Here is a 22785-nt window from a genome sequence, read left to right on the forward strand (position 1 = left end):
TACTAGGAGAAATCCTTTTTCTCCTTCTCCCAGTTCCACTGGTGTCCATCAGCTCGCCCCTTTAAACAGGACAGAAGCAGAGTCTGCTAAAGCTTGCAAGCCAGCTAGAAGCAGTGGCTGTCTGAGCACTATACATATTATACAATGTATTTGGAGGAAATTCACTCTGTTGTGTTCAAGCCCATTCACAGAAAATTCAGAGAAAACATAAGTTTTTTCATGCTACAGCCACCCTCTGCTGCCTTCCGATTTCATCTATTAGCTCCCAGCAAATTCAGCATAGCTCGCCAGGTCAGACACCCCCAAGGTAACTTCCAAGGAACGGTCAGTATAATATACACATGTTTAATTAAAGATTTGTAGAATATAAGCAAATATACAGCATTGTTTACAGCTTTGTTACAATATAAAGTAAAATAATACCTTAATTAGAGCTAAGGACTTTTATAAATGCCAGAAACATTTAGAATTTTTCAAATTACCCAGAAAATGAACACATTTAATTTTTTGCACTGTGACACTTCCAACTGTTCTGCCAAATGTATACTACTATAATTATGCTTTGCAATCACCAGCTTCACCRGAGAGGGGGACAAAGAACAATATAATCAGTAACTAATCAATCTTTCACATGCCTTGATACTATTCATCTTTGAGGAAAAATTTCTAAAGTTATTTTATAAATTGCAAAGTAAAATTTAAACATAAGCATCTCAGACTGCGTAGAATCATGTCTTTATGCCTAGGTATAATTCCCAGCTACCGGTGGAAGTTAAAGACCAGAATTTAACATCTGGCTTTTTCAAGGCACAGTCAGCTTTTGTCATTTAAGTACATGTCAATTAATAAAACTGTATAAGCTGCAATGACAAAGCATGTTTTTAATACCACCCTTTTGAGATGATATGCGCAAGAACATAGCAGACTATTGAAATGTGCAAGAATATATACTTGAAAACAGCTTCGGGACTAAAAGCAAATATTCAATTTCATATTTAAGAACCCACTGAAGGGAATCAAAGGCACCTAAGAGATAAAATTACTTACTCAGCTTCATTAAAAGAGAACTAATTGCTCCCACAGTAATAGAATCAGATTTTTTTTTCCCCCATTGAGTATTAACTGAAATTTAGTAGTCCTATTGCCATACTATCATTAACTCACAAGATAATAGTAAACCCGGTGATGCCAGTTCGATTTGTTCCTTAATCTGCATGATTAGTTACTATAAGCAAGTGTGCAAATTGCCCAAAGCCACGGGAAAGCAGTTCAACTCAAAGAACATTTTTCGCGTGCAGTTACCTAACTTGCAGGAGCGTTTGGGGCGACCCATTAGCACCAGAGAAAGCCGCCCGCAACTCAGCGCACGGGTTCATAGCCAGGAACATTTCGCTTCGAGAGTCAGGCCCATGTCACTGCGTTTTCAGAAGCTGAATTTCAACTCTGTATCATCCCCCCACCTCAAACAATAAAGATTAATGAAATACTGTGTGTCACACCCAGCCGGACACCGGCATCTCTTTCTGGATATAGTAATGTATTAATGTCTGCTCATCACAAGTTTGCATGCTAAACAATTTACGAGAAAAAAAAATAGATATAACAGCAATTAGTAGTAAATCATTGTAACCTGTTCAAGTGGAACTTGCAATAAAAAGAAAAAGTGTATTAAAAATAATTCTCTTTTGAGGAAAAAGGTTGAGAGAAGAAAGCTATAGAGGAACTGATGAACAAAAAAGTTGACAGAGAAGGTGCACCAGCTTTTGTAGCTATACATCTCCTGAGCTTTGTAAAACATTATTCATATTTCAAAATATATAACATTTAGGTTGTATTATGGAAGGTACATATATCAGAGAACAATTCTGCGTATTTAATTTTTAAACCTGAACAGGACCATACATAGAGAAAAGCCTTTTTAAAAACAAACAACGCTCCCAGTTCTTGTCCCATCGCATACATTACACAGTGGCAGAGACAGTGATTCAAAAACAGCGGTCAGAGATATGTTTACAAACCTCAAAGAGCATTTGGAAATTTGAGCAGAGACACTCAAGAACAGAATACAGCTTGACATTTTAAAAAGATAACCATTCTGTAACCATAATAAAAAAACTTTAACTGTTTTTTCATAGCCATTTTTTCACCCCCTTTCCTCTCATCTTCTGCCCAGGCTGCCCACCCTATTTTTCCAGCACAGCTATTTGATTAGCACATGCTGAATTAAGAAGCTGAGATGGGTTTAAAAACAAACAGAAAAAAGCTTCCCCTCCCCACCCCCCCACATTATTTTTCATCTGGATCAATGCCCTGCACTGCACGGCTGCACAAACCGATCTGACCACCGGGATGGCGCGAACAGCGCAGGGGTGGGAAAAACAAGCCAGAGAAAAGGGGCCGATGAAACAGCGTCACTAAATGCCAACACGCAGCCCGGGGGGAGCCACTGCCTCAAAGAGCCCCGGGGCTAACGGCCGTCAGCCCTGTCCCTGCTGCCGTTCCTTCCCGCACCGTCACCGACTGCTTCTTTCGAACCCTCCAGACCATCAGTACGACAAGCCTAAAAGGCAGCTGAGATTCCTCAAAGCGGGCTGCGCGGATCCCTCCAGCTGCTCGCTGCCACCCCAAGGGCCAGCTTCCTCCAGCCTCCCTCAGCCCCGACCCCCCAAGGTCGCCGGTTCAGCTCACTAACGCCAAAAAAAAAAAAAAAAGAATAAAAAATTGACTTCTCCGTCAAGATAACATTTTTTTATTGGGGGGACAGACAGAGACCCTGCAATGAGGACCTACGACCTAAACCCTGAGGCCAGGGAGAGGGAGAGCAGGACCATGCCTTCCAGCAACAGTCCACCCCTGGGTCATTCCAGCTGATGCTATTGCAGAGCTGCCTGGAAAGAGGGGCACTCTTCCTTCCTCATCCTCAGCAGCAAATCCCCCTGGTTTTTGTGCAGGGATTAGTCTTCAGTGAGCTGATTCAACCAACCACTTGTCCGACCGATCCAGGAGTGACAGAAAGGAACGGTTGGGATCAGGCAAGCGGGGGAGTGAGGGAGGGCTTGGCCACTTTTTAGTAGAGACTTACAGTTGGATTAATCATCTAAAGCAAATGTGAAACTGCACCCTTTGATACGTTGATGAATGTCTTTCTCTGGCAATGCCAGGGTAAACTGTCCCTGAGTCTCTCACTCCCCCTCTCAAACTTCAATGCAGCTTTTTGTCAGCTGAACAGTGACCTGRACTGAGGAATGCACCTAAATGGAAAATAATCCAACAAAAAGGTTCATTTTTAATGCAAATCATTTTCTCCACTATCTCATTATATGGTTACACTAACAATACTGGCACATACAGAGGGAAGAAAAATGGAACAGAAATAAGCTGCCAGAAACTGCTCACACTAACACAATTCCTAGAAAAAAAATCTAAAAACTAAGGCCTAGGAGCAAGTGTTTCAACTGGAGTTTACTACTTCAGCATTAGACGTGAAGAAAAGACCATGTGCCCAAAAGCCTGTATGCTTTTCACAGTTGTATCAAAACTAATCTAGTAAAGAAGTTATCTATTCCCCTACAGATCTTACCTTTTAAGGAGTAGTTAAGCTTTTTAATACAAAAATTCATACAGCCCTAATCATTCATGCACATTTTCTAAAAACAGTACACCTTATCCCTCACCCTATTCTCACACCAAATCAAAAAGAAAATGAACGCAGAGTATCAGGAATCAACAGCTCAGTCATTTGTGGCTCAAGGTAAAATGACTGACCCAACTGACCGCAGCCCTTCCACTAGAATTCAGGCTATTTTTATTAATATGCATTAAAGTTCTAGGGTCTTCCAGTTGGATTTTTGTTTTCAATTTCCTTCCTAGGATCTGATACAGTGTCTTAAATCAATCTATATGAAGTAAATAAAGCTTAGAGACAGATCCTAGAGAGCATCACCTGGCCTTCTGATCCTTTTGTGGTTGGTATTCTACAAGAAACCGCAGTCTTTTGCAACATTTGGGTAGAATGTTGTAAAATGCCGAGCTGAAAGCGTACTTACTTTATAATAGTACATTAGAGTTCAAGCACTAGTTGCTTTTATTTGTCTAGATCTGTTTTCCTCTAAAACCAGCATTTGTGCACAGTTAATATAACCTCAACAGGAATTACGACTCAATTAAAAATAAATGTAATGACCAAAAAAAAAAAAGGTTCCAGTCTCTAGAAATATCATCAATTCATGAAGTTAATTAATGCAATAAAAATTATAAATGGAAGCATCTAACCTTCAAATATACGATCCAGACGCTGCCGCTTCACTTTGTGTTTGTCCATTAGAGACATAAGAGAGGAAGCTCAAAGAACGTCTCCGCACAGTTTGATGATGGACTTCAAGGCAGCCACAACTCAGAAATATCTACTTTTTTCTCTAAACTTATTTTCACCTGTGAACAAAAGGATAAACCTCTTAAACTTTAAAATACAGATTTTTCACTTCATTGCAGAATTGACAATCTATATATAATTTAAACAAGTGAGAAAACATGCAAAGTTCTTAAACATACTGGATAACTTGGTGTTTCGCAACAAGCTGCCTCTGCCTCCTAAAACATGGAAAGATGCAAAGTAAAAGAGCACAGCTCAAAATACTCAGGATAAGAAATGCTTGCAAAGGCAGCTGCTGTTTTCTGCCTTTCAACTCTCGAATACTTCTTCCCCCTTTCCTTGAACACCCAGCCAAGGCAGGTAAATTATTTTTGTTTACCTCGCTCAGGCACAGGGACACGATTCCCAGCCAGTGCCAGAAATATAACTACCTGGAACGACACCACATACATACATAATGCTTGCAACAGTTGACAAAATACTCTTCTCATTCTTAACTTTTAATCTTTCAAAGAGAAAATAAATCAGAGTTCGATACAGGGGAGTTTAAGGAAGAATTCAAGGGGCAAATAAGAGAGGAAATGCATCCCAGTGACAACGCAGAATGCCAACATCTATATCACCTAACTGGCATTTAAAACAGCTTTATGCATGACTAGGCAGGCTCTTTGGCAGCAAATACAGCTAAGCACTTTTCAAATACTGTGTAGCCGGGCAAGACAGYGTAAGGGTATTGCAACAAGCCGTCCGCGTTTTCAGCCAAACCACTGAGAAGTGGGAAGGGGGGATGGGAAGAGAAGGATGAAAAATATCTTTATGCAAATCTAATCAACACAGTAGATTGTATGAAATGCACATGAGCAAATAAATCGGGGAACGCTAAGTATATAGAGCCTTTAAAAAGCATAATCAGAACATCGCTTTTATTCTCCTTTAAATATCTGATAGACTTTCAGAACCGAGCTCACAAAACACTATACTACAATCACAGTGCACATTAAAGCAAGCCAAATAATCAACTTCCCCGTTTCTTTTCATTACTGCCCCAAAGCTTTCAACACCAGTGGATAGCATTAGATGGCCTTACAAATGATTGAACATGGTAATCTGCTTGTTTCTTTGCAGGTTACGAAGATTCATGTGCGCAGAGTGAAACGATCAAGTAAAATACTCAAAATACCAAGAATTGCACATTTGCATTAAAATAGGTATCTTTATCAGCACTACTCGGCACATTTGGATTTAAAAAACTCTTTTCTGTGTGTTTATTTTCATTTAAAAATGTAGATAATGTGCAACAGTCATCAAGATTTTACTTCATCACTTTATTCATCTTCGCCCTCCTGTTCACATTCCTTCCACCTCTTTTTCTTCATCCTTGAATTGGAGATTCCTATGTGGTTTTCAGCAATGCCCGAGTCCAACTTAATGCAACTCTCCACCATAAACAGGAAGAAAAAAATGACGAAGAACAAAGCCCATTTCTCCCCTTTACACAAAGAAAAAGAATGCTGCCATTTGCAAAATTTTCAATTAGATTTCCCAACACTGATTGTTTCAATATACAATATTCTTCAGTAATGGCTGTGGCCCTGCTACAAGATTACACAAGCATTACACCAAATCTAACATATATTTTCAAACCTTAAAAGCTAGTCATAGCTACCCGCCTTTCTTTAACCCAACACCCCCAACTAGTATGTAGGCTCAATCCTAAACTTATGTTTATCCCCATCACTTCTATTTTATAATCTAGTTCTTCAATAGTCACATGCAAAAATCTAGAGGATAAGGAACAAAAACTAGAATATACCGAACATTTCAATTGCCTGTCTTGGTTTAAAGGTTTTATGGCTTATTTAGCGTCCCATGTTGTAGAAACATATATGCCTGCTGTCCTCCTTGCACTCCGCTTTATGTATCCCTTCAGCAAAAGATTTTTCCACTATAGTCACTCTGTGTACGAAGCTGGATGACAGCTGTAAAAAACAGACCATCTGTAACTATTGACCTACCACTGAAAGTGTCACCAGATGTTTTCTATCTGTCTACAGTAGCTTCAAAGAACACCATATAAATCAAGCCTTTTTTAAAAATATTCTTTAAAATATTGACTCATTTGTTTTTATTCATAGCAAGTTGTCATAAGTTTCAGAAAACATTTCTGAGAAAAAATTAAATTAACATGTTAACACAGTTCTAATTTTAACCCGCATACAGTTTTATTATACTTTATGTTCTAACACAAAGAGAAGATGATGATATGGGAAGCATTTCCCAGCAAAACAAAAGCCTTATAATTATGGGAGCATTAGTTACTGCAATTACTAAACTACAACATGAATAATTGTATTTGAGAAATTCACTAAAAATACAAGCACGCTGCCTAATGAATTACGAATCAGAACACAAAATACCAAACAGTATTTAAGAGTAGACTTCTGTAGTTCAACGTTTTGAGATAAAGTGAGAATCTAAATGATTTAAGGAAATATACTGCTTACTGTACATCAAGAGTTTGCTACAAAGCCATTTGAGATACCGTCACCATACGGAACCCTTTTGGGCAGTACAATTTTTAGATTAAAATATATGCTGTTGGAAGGGAATATTAAGAGTTTTTTATTTAATTTTAACAAGTGATTCCAGTTTTGAACATTGTTTTTTAATAAGACATGGCTCTGGGTATTGCGATCTAGCACATTTAGCCCTTTATTGAGAGAGGTTTACTCTAAGACTTCAAGAAATAAGAAAAAGAGAGAAGATCTCCATTCAAAATATTTATACGACAGTGACCAAATCCTACACGCTAAAATAGGAATGATAATTAAGAAAACAATTTTGAATTCAGTTTTCAAAATAGGTAACATGGGTAATGGAGTAAAGGATAAACATAAGCTGTGAGTGAGAAGATTTCAAAGAAAGATCCATTCAAAGCCCACGATCTTTTCTCTGAAGAAAGAGGATGAAAAGGAAGCAAATGATAACAAATAAATAATAAGAAAAGCAAACCAGTAGGCTAATTATGCAATTATATATATAATCTAAAATTATAAAATTATATACATATCTCTACCTATGAGACAAACTCCAAGTTACTAGGACAGAAAGCCCACCAAACACTAAGGCTGCAGCATAGTAGCGCAGGACCATTTCCTTCACATCAGTCTAATGGGAGAATTTTAAGCAGAACAGATCACATTTCCACTAAATTTGAACAGGTGGCAAAAGCCTACACCTATCAGAGAAATTCCAAACTACGTCATACATAACCACTGATTAGATAGGCCACTCAAAAAGATTTGGCATATTAGCTCTTCTGGGCATAGGCTTTTACCTATACAACTAGAAAAGGCAAAATACCAATTGCTACCTCTGCCTTGTTGTTATCACCTTCCTTTACATGAAAGGTCACCCAAGCAAGATGATGAAGAATAAGAAAACCAAAGCATAAAAGAAATTCACAGCACAGACTGGTAGATCATTAACACATGAGGTCATGAAGCTTCATGTTACCTTTGGGAACCTCAACTTTCATTTGTCTAATATATGCTGCTTGGTTTGAAACTACACAAAGGTACTGCAAATTTTTTATTTCTACTGTTGACTTTCAACAGGTATAAAATAAGAATATTGTAAGAAAACCTGTAAGTGAGTTTATATTCCATATTCCATCACTATTAGTTTTTGATGGCTTCAAAAATTACAACACATTTCCAAGACAACCCATACCAACTCAATCTTTGCTTTTCTTTCCCTCTCCCCTCCCAATTGTTTTAAATTATTTTATCAATAAAATCCCTATTTCCTGTGACTTCTCACAAGCCTGGAAAGGGCCATTCTGCACAGCCCTGGAGAAAACAAGTAAATATAACAAAAATGTTGTTACTCTTGTTATAAATATTTAAATTACCCTAAATAATTTGGCAGTAACTCTCGATTTCAGGTAGTAAGCAGATTCCCAAGATAACAAAGGTCAACCCTACCTAACATGTCATGGGAGAAGACCTGAGGTGCTTRGTGGCCTGGATGGTGCGTTCATGAGAACTTGGGTTGCTCACCAAGTAGAATGACATCTTAGGTCAGCTGCAGYATTTTTTTTTGCTACTACGACAACTAGAACAGGACCAGTGTTGCGACTGTATTACCACCAATATTAAAACCACATCTCATCTCTTCACCTGAACAGGTGAAAAACAGAAAACAGTTTTTTAATGAGATGTTTCCACATCCATAATCAGTGGAATGACCAGAAGGACTGTCAGGATGGACACCATCTTCATGGCTGGAAGTCAGATGTTAGCAGCAATGGAGATATTCCACGCCCCAGATGGTTCCCCAGCTTGTCCAGTTAAAAAAAGGGATCAAACCTGTCCAAATTCAAACAATACATTCTGGAATTTTGAAATCCATTTTATGAACTTCATTCTTTCCCAAGGCATAATGTAGCAGTCTTTCTGCAAATCTAACTCAATGCACTACCCACAAAGAAGAATTACTCAACCTATAAAAATTTTTACTTAAATCGTTGATGTTCCTTAGAGCACGACTATTACTACTTATTAGACATTTCAAGAATACCAAATTAAACAAAGGATATAAAAGAACCTCAAATGAGAAGAGAAAGAGTACAAAAATGTTTGCATGCTTCTTTAAAATGCAGCAATATTAACACTGCTACAACAATAGAATATCATATTCTGAAGTTTTGCAGGACAGCATTTGTTCTTAGACTTATTGCACGATGCTATCTTCTATGGAAACAGAGACTTCTGCTGAAACTTACTGCAGTATAAAACCATCACATCACTTACATTGTACTGAAAATTTCTCTTGCACAGGTTTAAAATGCCTTTAAGAAAAAGGTGTGGCACAATGAACAGAACAAGAGATTCATTGCCAGAAGAGAAAAGTTTAAAATCAGACTTTCTGTGAAAAAACCGGAGGGAAGTAATTCCATCTTGTCTTATAAAAATTAATACTGAAAGAAGAAGAAAATATATATGTTGACCTGTCAGATAAATTGTCTTGCCATTACACATGGTTAAGCCACTTTGCCTTACCATTAGATGTCAGTACAGTCTAAGAGAAGCTGTATAGGGAGCTTCCAAGATCAATAAATTAATCACAAAAGCAAAAAGACTTCTGAAGTGAGTCAAAAAGAATGTTAGAATCAAGAAAGGACCAAAAAACCAAAACATTATAATGGCTTTACCTAAATCATTACCTAAATGCCTTTCAAAAAAGATGGAAGAAAACCAAAAAACAAAAATGCGTCAGCACAGGCGATAAGTATGGAATAGCTTGCTTAAGAGAAGAAAAGCAAATGCACTAGTACTCCCCAGCTTGAAAAGGACACTATGTGGAATATGACAAATGCGTATAAAATCTGCACTGTGTTTCAACTCAATAATTCAGTAAGCCAGCATATTAAAAAGAACAGGAAGCTTTTTCAGAGTACTGTATGTAATTAAACTGTGAAATTTGGTGTCACAGGTACCGCAGATGCCAAAACTGTAAGTGGTTTTTAAAAGGAATTGGACAAATTTATGGAAGATAAAAGCCATCAGTGGCCATTGATAATGCCGGCCAAAACGCAAACCCAGATCAGAAATCCATAAGCAGACAAAAGCAAGAAAATACCAGTGCACGCTTGCTTTCTTCTCATACATAGCAACTGCCATGCTACGCTATGCTGTCCAAAGTGTCTGTTTAGCCCAGCATCCAACAGTTGCCATGAGGGGGGATACTTCAGGAAGAGCAAGAGCAGAACAAACATGATACTTTCCTTAAGCACCTGCTAGTGGCCACTGTTGGAGACAGGAACTGGACTATGGGGACGTGCAGTCCATTCTGGTACACGGACACACCTTACATTCTTAGGCAATGCAGAGATATGCTGCAAAAATGGATAGGTCCATATGCAAAAGCTGAGGTCCACAACTCAGAGACACGCAGAATAACAGCTAAAGATGAAATAAGTTAGTACTGTTATACCTAAAAGACACTGCTGGAATCAAACTGACAGTCACTCTTTAATATAGATCATAAGACATCCGGAAAATTACTGTGATTAAAAAATTTTCAGGGATGTAGACTCCACCATAGTACACAGTAAACTGTTCCTATAGTAAATTACTTCTATTACTGGTCACTTTTGCTTGCCAGTTTAGCTTAAACTTCCAGTCATCAGATTTTCTTACAGCTTTGTCTGGCAGGTGGAAGAACCCCATTACATTCTCTACATAGGGACTTCGCTATCACCAAGTCATCCCTTGATCTTCTATTTAAGGAAGAGACCAAGCTCCTTGATATTCTCCCAGAAAGTCACATTTACGACCCTGAATTGTGTCAAGCCTTCTTTGCATCCCTAAATTCAACAGCAGGTCACCACACTACCGGTCTGCAGGCCCAAGAACAAGACAAAACCTTGCAACAGCAGTTACATCAGCGTCCAGTGCAGAAGAACCATTACCATGCTCTCTAATAGTCCTCTCTGCATGTTCTAGGAGCAGACCTAAGCCCAAAAGACTTAGCACTGGGAGGCTCGGTTCAGCTGGCTACTCATCGCTAGTGCAAACAAAGATACTGTTTCTTAGATGGACTTCTCCAGCTTGCCTGGCTGGCAGTCTCCGATTCCGTATTTATGAGCTAAAATTTGAAAATACAATTCAACAGAGCACAACTTATCAAAGCAGCCTTGATTGCTCTGCAGCACCACCACTTTTTCTTTTCCTTCTTTTTACTGCATCAGGAGTTCTTAGTTTGTTAATCAATAAAGGCTTTTTTTCCCCTGTTGATAAAAATGTTCAAAACAAGGCCAAGAACACACTTTGTCAGCAGCCCATTAAAAACAAAGCTTACAGGTTCCAGGTCTACCATTTACTATTTTTTAATGTGCTTRACATATAATTTTTTTTTGTATTATTCTACATTCCCCATCAAATTACTTTAGAACAAAAGAAAACGTCTTCCAAAAGGCAGTGTGCTATTTGACAATCATAAGCACTTATTTTTATGGCCTACGATGTTAAATGGCCTTTTTGATCAGGAATATGGTGAAAACATGGAAGAGGTTGTGATCATAATTCTGCCATTATAAGCTTTTTATGAGATATTTATCATCACCATAAGGTTTTATTTCCAAAGCTTTTTTTTCCTAGTAGCATTCTCTCTCAATTATAGGTCTGTCCACAAGCCAAAAATTACTCACTACTTAAAATGTATTACTGCAGATGTGTGTGACTACGGACAGATGGGAAGCATCTCTGCTATCTCAGATTTCTAGGTCACAAACAAAACTTTATTTAGAAGCCCAAACACTCATAAGAAAATCAGAAAAGGCTACTTGTCTGAGACACCTACATATGAAGTAAAAATGAAATGACGTCTTGAAAGTTGAAAAAAAAACCAACAAAACACATTCATTGGTACTTAAGCAATATTACAAATATGCCTCTCATCAATCAGTATTTCTAAAAACCTTATTTCAGATATTCAGAACTAGCTTCCGCCAAAGGAACGGCACTGGAAAAAGCCTTAACCTTACTGCTAAACAGATTTGAAAGAAATTAAAATTCTGAGACTGATGTGAACTTTCTCATACTCTAAGAGCGCGATTCACTCTCATCTCACAGCCTGGCATTTGCCTCTTACTCMCAGACCTGAGATATCCTACCTAGCCTGGGCGTTCTTCATGTCATTCATCGCTGGCTTTGTTTGCAAGGCACATCCCAGCGCACAGCGATACTGCGATACATAATGTTTTTACAAAGTACTTTAAAATTCCCAGAAGAAAACCATTAACAAATGTCAAATAAGTGGGATCTTAGATCAGTGTTAATCACTTCTATATTTTTTTGAAGTCTGAAGTGAAAGCAAATTACRCTGAAAGATCAATCTCCACTCAATTTTTTCTGAGCAGGCTGAAGAGCCAGAAGGTTCCCTCCCTTCCGGGGAGGTGGAGGAAAGAGGCAAACGGGAACGGTACAAACAAGCTCAATAAAATCTCAGCAATTCTGAAAGACAACGGCAGTGAAACTGAACTTCCTCCACAGGAAATAATTTCAAACATTAAACTTCCATGATTTGAACAAAACTCCAAAYTAAATACTATATATATTTAATATTTTAATGTACCTGGGAAAGCATAACAGGATGCAAGGAATTAGTCATAGCTTATGACAAGAAAAAGGCTAATGCCTCAGTTAATGAATTCTCTGCAAAAGGAAACAATTACTGGTGTATTTTTATGAATCAGCTTTACTAGAAAGGATGGGAACCAGCAGGGAGAAAAGATTAGTTTTAACCTTTCACTGATTTATTGCCTCTTAATTCTTTTCTCCAAGACAGACACAAACCCACATATGCACATACTGGACACAACCCTCCCACACATGGATTGTGCGTATAGCATATATATTAAACCTACTTTTCTGCCACTGGATCTCCCACTATCAGAAGAATCCCATGGATATCCAAGGCACTGTGCTTTATAGATTAAAACTACCAACTAAAAAACCATGTTTGCTCAGTGGAAAAGGAACAGAGTAGAAAAGAAAGGAGCTACATTCTGAAAATGGGTAAGAAATCAAGCCTAAAGACATGGAGTTAAGCTAGTTGAGGTTAGTAGAAGTTAGAAAAAGAACCGTGAGGGCCTGTTTTGGTTCCCCTGCTGCCCCCTCTGCCCCCAGGCCCAGCATGTGTATTCGTACGCACATCAACACCCGCGCGTGCACACGTGCCTCTGAGAAAGCACGTAAGCAGCAGGAAAAACTGAAAATAGCTCTTGAGATAGAATACTCTCCTTTCCACTTGAACAGTGAAGTCAGTTTTAATTTAATACTTAATACTTTCATACTTAAATTTTACTCTTGCACCTCCAAACTGGTTTTATACCTAATAAGTAAAATTAGCGAAATATTATAAAATACAGTGAAAAATTCTTAGTGAAATAACTTTATTTGTATTAGGTAAATGCAATTCTGACATAGTATAGGTCACATTTTTAGTTTGCCCACACTGCTGGCTGGTGGCAACAAGGTACCATGAACAATATCAGGATCATAACAGTAGGCTTTTCTATACTGTCTACAAACCTTAGAAAATAAAATGGTTTTTTTAAAGCCAAAAAGCTAACACCTTGTATTTTCAATAAACCTGCAGCACTACAGCACAATATTAGGTACACCTGACATTATGTAAGGCATCTTTAAAGATGAGTATAAACTTATCTCATAATACTTTGTTTTAATTAATTACACATCAGACTTAAAAATTGGAAGTTTAATTTGATAACCAAATAACTACTGCATATGTTATCATTTTTCCTCAGTTAATGAAAAAAATAAGACATCTTCCATGACCATATTTCCACAGACTGTCTCTCTAGTTATGCTATGGTTTAAAAAACCACAGACCTAGGAAGCTCCCTAGGCTACAACTCCTCACAGGCAGAGCTAAAGATCTGCATCTTTTGTCTGGGCGAGCTACTCACTTTGCTCTCCTGATAAAACTGCAGTTGGGGGTAACATAAAATACATATGCATTTTTTAAAAATTGCCGCCCCAGTGCTGAACCATTGCCTTCTCYCAGCTTAGCGGGTAGGCGAAGACATTTGCTGGCACCTAAAAAATAATAAGATGGTGAATATCAAGTGCATTTACTCTGCATTTTCCAGGAATCAACATTAAAAAGACACCGAAATAAGCAAGTTATATCCATGACTATTAATAACATTTAGTAATAGCATTTCTACCACGTTTCTGATATCAATGGAATTATACACCTGGTACAGCTCCCTTTTAGAAGTTTTTAGGGTCAGATAAGTTCAATTTCTTTAACGAGTAGGTACATACAAATTAAGAATTAAAATAAAAAATAATTTTGTCAAGTGTAAAACTAGATATTGGCAAAATGTTCTCCCTCCTTACTAAGCACTAAAAACTTGACTGCAAACTTGCTGAGGCAAAACAGGAGACCAGAGAGATGACAAGTTCCACTTTCACTTTAAAAGTTGTACACTTCGTGTTTTAACTTACGCCATCTTCTTCAAACTTTGCACCTTTGCCTACAGTCCTATAAAGCAGATCCACAGAACAGTGTTACATTTTCTAGATTAAAATTGATTTCCAAGTATCAAAGGTATTGCTTTAAACTGTAGCTATAAAAAAAGAACCTATTAGAATACCTACTTGGAAAAATGGAAGAAAACCCTATTTAATTCTCCAGAACTACCTCAAAGTATAATTATTAGATTAGTTCCCACTGCACCTCCCTCAGCATTGGGCAGCTGTGGCTATTCCAGCCTAATCGGTATCACTGACTGTCCTTCTGTGATCAAAACTTTCACACTCTACTGGGGATATTGTTTAATTGCCAATTCTTTTCCRCACATTTTGGTGTCAATCTACGTCTCCTGATATGACATTTCATTAAGAAGCTTCCAGCCAACTACACTCCCATCTCAATCACAACAGTATAGGGCATTTTCACACCTTGCTAAATTCTATAAGCAATATCCATCGCAGTTACAGGAATTGCTTGTGTAGAAGATTAATGCTAGTGGCTACAATTTTGCATCCTTTACCTCAATTAAGTTGGGGGAAACAAAATTGAAAGTACAACTGGATAGCTTCTCACGCATCAGAGATTGACAGACAATTGCACACAATACTAATATATTGTAACCAAGACTAGCTTTTCATTTTCCAAATTGATTAATTACGTTCTGTCTACATTCAGCATTTAAGCTAATCTGCTCATTTCTTTATTCAGTATTGGGAAGGCAGAAGAAGAGATAACTGGAGTCACAAGAGGCTGCTTCACTATGGAATTCTGGAAATTTTTCTTTTCAGAGAAAGACAGGAAGCAGAGTCTTTAAAATGAATTTTCCTGCCTTCTGTTCAGTTCACCACACTCAGGGGTGAGATAAGTCTCTCCTGAGGCAGAAAGGACTTTACCTAATGACATATTGGAGAGAAAAAGATTTTAGGAATCGTTATTTCTCTCTCCATTGAGCTCTAAAATGTCACAGAACAGCAGCTTGCTTGGGCTTCAAGATTCAGTTGAATGCAAAAGGGCAAAATATTTATTGTAAAAGAATTTCGAAATTTGCAGAATAGAACAAACAGAYGATGTCTTGACGCATGGTAGTCATTAAGTAGTTGTTAAAAATCTTGGAAATATTCTTCATGCCCATGTCAGAATCCAGGATTCCTACCTCATGTATAGCACAAACATGGTATAGTAGGTAGGTCCAAATGCTACAATTTATTTTATTCCAAAAAGATTTTAATGCAACTGCATTCATCACAGCACCTCAAAACCCTCCTCTAACATAACTGATCTGACTGTCAATTTTCACACAGTTTGTCTTCTGTATCTGGGAAGAAAGCTATATATTCAACACAGTATTTTTAGTTTCCTTATTTGAACATATACGATGATCTGTATTTTGTTACAGAAGAAAGTTCAAGCAAGAAGTACACTTGGTGGCTGGTCTGGAAAGTGGTAAGACTTTAACAGTCTTTAATGGAAATTCATTTCAGTCCTATGCCACACCAGAAAATAAGATGTTTGCAGTACATAGTAACTTGAAGGTTAGCTCTTCTTGATGAATTAGAATGCCCCTATGACTGAAGAGGGGAGTTGTTGACATATCCAAAAGCTCTGAACTACCTTGAGGCCAGAACATTTAACATCTTGAGGGTAAGACCAAAACCCAAAACTTAATATTCTCTCACAAACTAAGTGAAGAGACTTTAGACATGATGTAAAGAGACTGAAAGCTAGATATGGACAAAACATTCTGGGTTTCCTCAAGAAATGTGTTTCTCTATTCTGGATTTAAGCCCAGGATGAGAGAAAAGAGAAGCAGCACTGCACATCACGTGCAGCATGCAAGCAGTTAATTCACACCTAACCTTTCAGCTAAAGTGTTAACAGGCAGATGATTGTAACTGAAGCAAAAGTTATTCCTTGTAGGACTAACTGTAGAAGAGGTGTAGTGGTAGTACACTGTCTCACTATACATTCAGCATGCTCCTTCGATCTTTAACCATTTTAATGTATTGTTCTCTTGTCTGGGAGAAGCATGGCATTTATCAACTATGAGAACGCCAAGCTGACACTGAGAATGAGAAGACACATCCATTCACAATCTGTCAGCGGGTCGGTCGGTAGTGCTTTACGCTTTTTCCAAGGTACAATCTGCCACAATGCCACTTCTAACAGAGACGGACAAAAAAATTACTTAAATTAGAGGAACTTCCCATTCATTTCTGATGTACTATGAGCTTCTCCAGTAATGTGAAATGAGTAATAGCTGGCTAGAATCAGAGTACCTGGAGAAACAGCAGAGTTGTACAATATGGGGTCCAAGAGGAAAAACAGCATACTTCTTCCACAAAAGAATCACTGTGCTACTTTTGATCATCAGTAGTCCAAGTTGTTCATGACTCTTCTGCCATCCAGAAATTCCTTAGATGGAGCCACAAATCTTGAGATGAGCTGTYCTTACGATAGCTAACTTAATTCCTGGTAACAACTGAGAAAGAATCATGGTAGTGAATACTGTCATCCTTCAGTTATTCACTCAGGGTTTTATAGGTTAGAACAGTCCCCTTTAAATTCCACTGAAAAAGCATTACTCCAAAAACATTACTCAAAGGTCGTTTTGACTATCAAAGTCAGAAGATCTGCAGGGATCATGCAAAAAAAAAAAAAGGAAAAAAAAGTCTTGCAATCTGCTTTCATAATTACAGAACCCCAGTATTTCATAGTGATTTTCCCTGCTTCAGTTCCAACATAGCCCTTGTAGCCAATTACTGCCAATTATCTCTACATGCTTTCGCTCGCCTTGTAGTAAAGGTTACTACGACAAGCAACTTCACAAATACTCAAACTGCTTTTTAAGGAGAAAATAAATTAATGTCACTTGTTAATTAAAGAAATTAATGAACTCGCCAAAAACTAAAGTAATTGAAAAAGGGAAAAATTATTTCTTGCCTATTTTGTGTGAGAATCCTTCGACTTGCAATCACTTCGCTTGAGCTCAGCATTATGACCCTGAATGAGAGGTTTATCCAGCAGCAAGTCTACCAGTGTAATCGCATTTATCGACTTCAAAAAATTGTGTGCACGCACAAACTGCAAAAACAAGTCATGAAGGGATGCTTTTGAGGTAAGGTTGATGGCCATGTTTCAACTCAAGAATGTTTGCTATGCTGCAGTAAAAGTCTTTCTACAGGAAAGTTTTCAGTTACATTATTGTACAGCATTTCATAAGATGTCATCAGAAGCTGTCAACTCAGAAAGAGAAGACACACGCTACTAGAAGAGAGCATTAACTCAAAACTGCGGTAAAATACTTCACCAGTCTAAGGCACACTTAAAAGTTGTATACTAACACATACACTTAAGACCTGCCTTCACCCTTTTCTATGCAATATCACAAAGATTTAACCCCTACCAGGTAGGTCTGTACTTCTACCTGTGAAGTGCTAGTAGGCGATTAGGACTATAACTATTTTTAATTGTATAAATGACAGTGAAAAGTTAAAGAGAAGCCCTGTTATTTGTGAAATTGTTGGGAGTTAACACTTCATTGGCTAAATTAGATCTAAAATGCTCAAAATAGGTGATTGTGTTTTACTTATCACCTGGCTCCATGAACTATAAATGCTATGTATATAAGCTAGACATGATGAACTGATTTGTATTTTAAAAATTTTAATGAAAATTATACCAAAACATCACACACCAGAAAAAAAGTTCAAGTTGAGGGCTAGAGAAGCCTAAGATCACCTTTCTCCTTTGTCTGATTTTTATTTCAGCCCGTCAGTCTCTCTCTGTACTCTCCGCACGCATCCAAGTTTGTTCAATCACCTTGCTCTTGTAAACTGTTCCTAGTCAGTAAACAGTAACAGCATATACAGCACAAACCTGGTTACACTACTACAGCGCGGAGACAAAAAGCTGGAAGAAAAAAATTAAAGGAGCTAAAAGGTACATTTCCACAGGCAGCCCTGCCACAGGGCTTCCAGGGTGAAACTTCTACAAGGGTCTCAGAAGCGGTGAAGGAACATCTCTTCTCCCTTCCCTGACCCCTGCATTAGCGTCTCTGTCAGATTACTAGAAACCATTTCAAAACCCAGTATTAGACCCTAAATAGCCTGACAATATTCTCCTGTCCTTCTAAAACAGAGCCGTGGAAGCAATCTGTTGATGCTCATAGGATAAGCTTCCCAGGGACAAAGTGCTTCAGTGCGTCGGTACTGTTCTGCCTGCCCAAGTTAAGCAGCTTTTCTACAACCAAATACTAAAGAATGGAGACTTCAAGGGAGATAATCCCAGCGCTCCTACTGAAGACAGGCTAGGAGATATTAGTGCTGCACTTTTACTAAGAAACAAGGTATTTTCCTCTCGAGCTGGTACAATAGCTAATTCCCATGCTCTGCACAAAGAAGGAAAAAGTTACTAACTCTAAAAATATGTTCCACATCTCATGAAGCACTGACTCATTTTATTTGGGGAAGAGTATCAGCAATCCCTGTACAAAAAATCTCACCTGTCTAAATCCCACTCGCATGAACTGTCACTTAGGCCAAAGTAATCAGGGCAACTCAAATACCTACACGGTTGACAGACACCAGGCCACAGGTGAAGAGCCCTGTAACAGGAACCCATGGCTGAAGGCAGTTTGCAGCAACGTTACTAAACCATATCGGTTCAGAGTACGATTAGAGCTGCAGTGACGCCAAAACATCCTCTAAAGAGATCTCCAGACTGAAAAAAATAACTTGAAATAAAATATAAAAACATCAGAAGACAGGCTTAATCCTCAAAGCCTGTCACCGAAATATTCTGCTTCTACCTGCTGGAAGCAATGCAACACGACTGTCAAGCTGCTCTACAGAGTCAAGTTATACCACGAAAAACTCAAATTTTCTTCTCATCTTCTGTCAGAGAGGCCCGGTACATTTTTATAGGAGTTTTATAAAGGAACATGGGGCAGTCTGCCTCGCTAACTTTCTCACTGTCTCATTTGGTGCCGTTAAGAGGCAGGTAGCTATGCAGTATTCTTAGCTTTAAGCAACAAAACAGGTTTACAACCATCTTCAGCTAAAATTTTGCTTTCCACTTAGCTGAGCTGCTGCAAACTAATGCACCTCCAGCTCTGGCATGGAAAAAGTCAGGAGTGAATAATGGATTGTTCTACTGTTTTCTATTGGATTTAGATTGCAAAATTGTTGAATACTATTTTAGCACTACTTTATGCAATTTCATACAATAATATTTTCATAAAATACACAATCATTAATTGACATTGTGAAGCTTTTTGTTGCAAATCCATTTTTCAGTATAACTGCTCACTTGCCTCTACCACTTTTCCTGCACCTGATCGCAACTTCATCTGCATTTTGTTCAATTACTATTTTTCACGGAGTGAGACAAGAAATAAAGCAAGTAGCCAATAAAATAAGGCTTTGCTTTTAAAGAACTCAGAGCAAATAGACTTAAACCAAAAAGCAAATGGATGTTTACATGACTGTAGGACTTTCATATGTAAAGAACCAACAGTGTAGATGTACGTCTTATGGCCTGGTGATAAGCAGATCTCTACATTTTAATAGATGTGATTAACATGATAAATGTGATCTCTACACTTTAATTATACATATAAGAATTTTAAATCAGACAAAACCATATTTACTCTAAATAGTTATGAAAATTGGGTTACATGGAAAAACATGGGAATCAGTACACCGATTCCTGTTAACAATAGGTAAATGTTAGCCTTGTTTTGCCTGCTAGTATTATTTCTCCAGAAGTACTTCAAAGACTGCCCACAAAAGAGAAAGACCCTGGTAACCTTTTGCTGAATAGTTTTAATATAACTGAAGAACAGTTCTTTCTACATATAATTAGCTTTGAAAATGTAAGTGTCTTTTGCTTGAATAAATAAAATTAGGAATTCAACATTCCAAGACTAGTATATTAGCAATTATATTACAGTCCAAAAACAAAGAAAAAGCTGTGCTCTGAAAAATCAAGTCTTAAAATAGACCAAAAGTATATGTGCTTTTCTATCTAAATAAGAGGAGTAAAACATTGAATTCTGAATTATCTGACAATTTTACAGCAGATGGCCTAAAATATTAGTGATTCAGTTGTTGCTGGCATTTGGTCAGTTCTTTACTTGTTAATTAAGGCCCTTAATTTTGAACTAGTCTTTCCCTTTTAAATGTTATACAATCCCATCAGCCAAAAAATTAGAAAATGCATGGCCAACAATTCTATAAAGCTTGCTCTCCATTTAGTTTTGCAAGAATTTCAGTACTGGCTTATTAATAAAATTCCAGGTTGAAAAAACTTTCCTTAATCTCTGCTCCCAGGTGTTTTAATAAGGTCCAAATGTTGCCTTTGGTACGTATTGGCAGTATGCAAGGGCAGGAGACCTCAAGCCCATCCTCTTCAGTTTCCATGCAGGTGTAATCAACAGTTTAAGAACCTCAGGCCTAGGTCTCCAGCCTTTTTCTTTTCTGTGTTTCCAAAGCACATCAGAGGCAGGGTGACACAAGGCAGTGACTTCTGCTTTGCAGCAGAGACATCAACAGTGCCTTGTTCTCCAGAAGAGACCAGAGCTGGTGGGAGCTCACCCATCATTTGTACAGTGAAGCCTAGTCTATCTCCTTCAGGAAGGGTATGACTCCTTGCATGGCAGTGCTGGACCTCTAGCTCCTCTCCACCACCGCCGCTGAGGACCAAACATCTCATCTTCTCTAACTTCCCCAAGCCCACCACAGAGCTGCCCAAAGCCACTGTAGGCCACCCAGAGGAAGGCACCTATTGCACTCTCCCACCAGCATGGTCCCACGGCCTGACTTGAGAGTGGTCATGACAGGGAGCTGAAAGACTGCTGTATCACAGACCTCAAAAATATGTAAGGCCTAAATGGGCTGTACAGGAACAGGTCATTGCACTGGAAGAAACTAAGGAAAAGTGATACACCTAAAAGAGAAATTTCAGTATGACTGTTCATTATACCAAAGATCATCCTAAGTTATTTCCAAGTTATCCTCTAACTGAGGACAATCAAATGGCAGGTAGTAGCTACACAACACCACCAAAAAACCCTCTCTTCCTCTATTTCCTCAGTATTTTCTTTCCATAACTATGTTCTCTGGGTGCAAACACTTTGTCTAAATCGCTCCCTGCAAACCATTACAGTCGCACTGGTGATGAGGATGCTTCACCACCAATTCACAGTGAGAGCAATTCCTCAAACGGCTCAAAACAAACAGTTTGCTACCTGAGGCTTTGAAATCTATCTGCAAGTAGTCATACTGGCTTGCTATTGTATGATTGGCTATTTATAGACTCTAAGATTATTAGCGTATTTTTTAGAAAGCAAAAAAAAAGATTACAATGGCAGAGTTTAAATAAAAGCACTTTCTCTTCCCATTAGATGTACTTTCCTTGAAAAAGGACAAATAAGCAGTCAACCCTGATAATATATCTTTGAAGGTGAGATACAATTACTTGTGTTAATTAATACAAATGAATGTTTAAATGGGTATGAATTTTTAAAAATTACTATGGAACTATAGTTTTACCATAGCCAGAAGACGCATTTGAAAGAAACGGAAATAACTAGCTTGGAAAACTACAAAACCTTTATAATTTGCTTATTTTACAACAACTAAAGACCCAAGCACCACTCCCAAATACTGTGCAGCACTGCTCTGCTTTTAAGTATTAGGGATATTCTTCACTTCTGTAAGGGAAACACAGCAATCTTAGACCTCTTAAATACCGCAGTGTTTCACTTCATTTAAAAGTTGCACTTATTGGCAATTTAAATAAAATATTGTATCAGTAAGTACAAGGATTAACTTTTTAAAGTGCATCCTTTTAAAATAAAGGACAAATTATTTAAAAGAAGCCTTCTTGACACATTTCATTTTGATTCCTGTGTACAAGTAGTTATCTAATGTAATAACCTAATTTAGCTATGCATTTCAAGAAATCATATTGGTCAGGCTTGGCAGCGCGCAAGACCCCTGTTTCTTCCCCGCAGTTCCAAGTCAGAGCGCGGTGCTTGACGGACTCCTCCTGCCCCAGTGGTTTCCCTTGGGGCGCTGCACCGCGGAGACAGGAACAGCAAAGCACCTGCCGGTGTTCTGAAAGCTCATTATCAACTCCCTTCTCTTTCTTACGAGGCTCCTTGCTTACTAAAAGTATCAAATTGACGATATAGAACAGAATAATAAGAATCAATAAAACATCCTATTATCCTAAAAAAATGCCTATAGACGTTATGTGCAATTTCTGATGCTAAGAGTTAGGATACTTTTTATCACACATCCTAGGGATTGAAACTGCTACGGCGTAAATTAATAACGAGTCTA

General features: G+C 38.0%; 1 protein-coding gene across 3 annotated transcripts in view; it reads right to left on the bottom strand.

Moving 5' to 3' along the window:
- Positions 1 to 22785, bottom strand: part of CTBP1 (C-terminal binding protein 1) — a 254568-nt gene that overhangs the window by 191780 nt on the left and 40003 nt on the right. For all 3 annotated transcript variants that reach the window (XM_026064577.1, XM_026064576.1, XM_026064588.1), the window contains exon 2: positions 4273 to 4431. In XM_026064577.1, the coding sequence (XP_025920362.1) occupies positions 4273 to 4330 (58 nt within the window). In that variant the 5' untranslated portion in view covers positions 4331 to 4431. The remainder of the gene's footprint in view (positions 1 to 4272; positions 4432 to 22785) is intronic.

This window comes from Apteryx rowi, unplaced genomic scaffold, assembly GCF_003343035.1.
Source record: "Apteryx rowi isolate R43461 unplaced genomic scaffold, aptRow1 scaffold_22, whole genome shotgun sequence".
In the NCBI taxonomy this organism is placed as follows: Eukaryota; Metazoa; Chordata; class Aves; order Apterygiformes; family Apterygidae; genus Apteryx; species Apteryx rowi.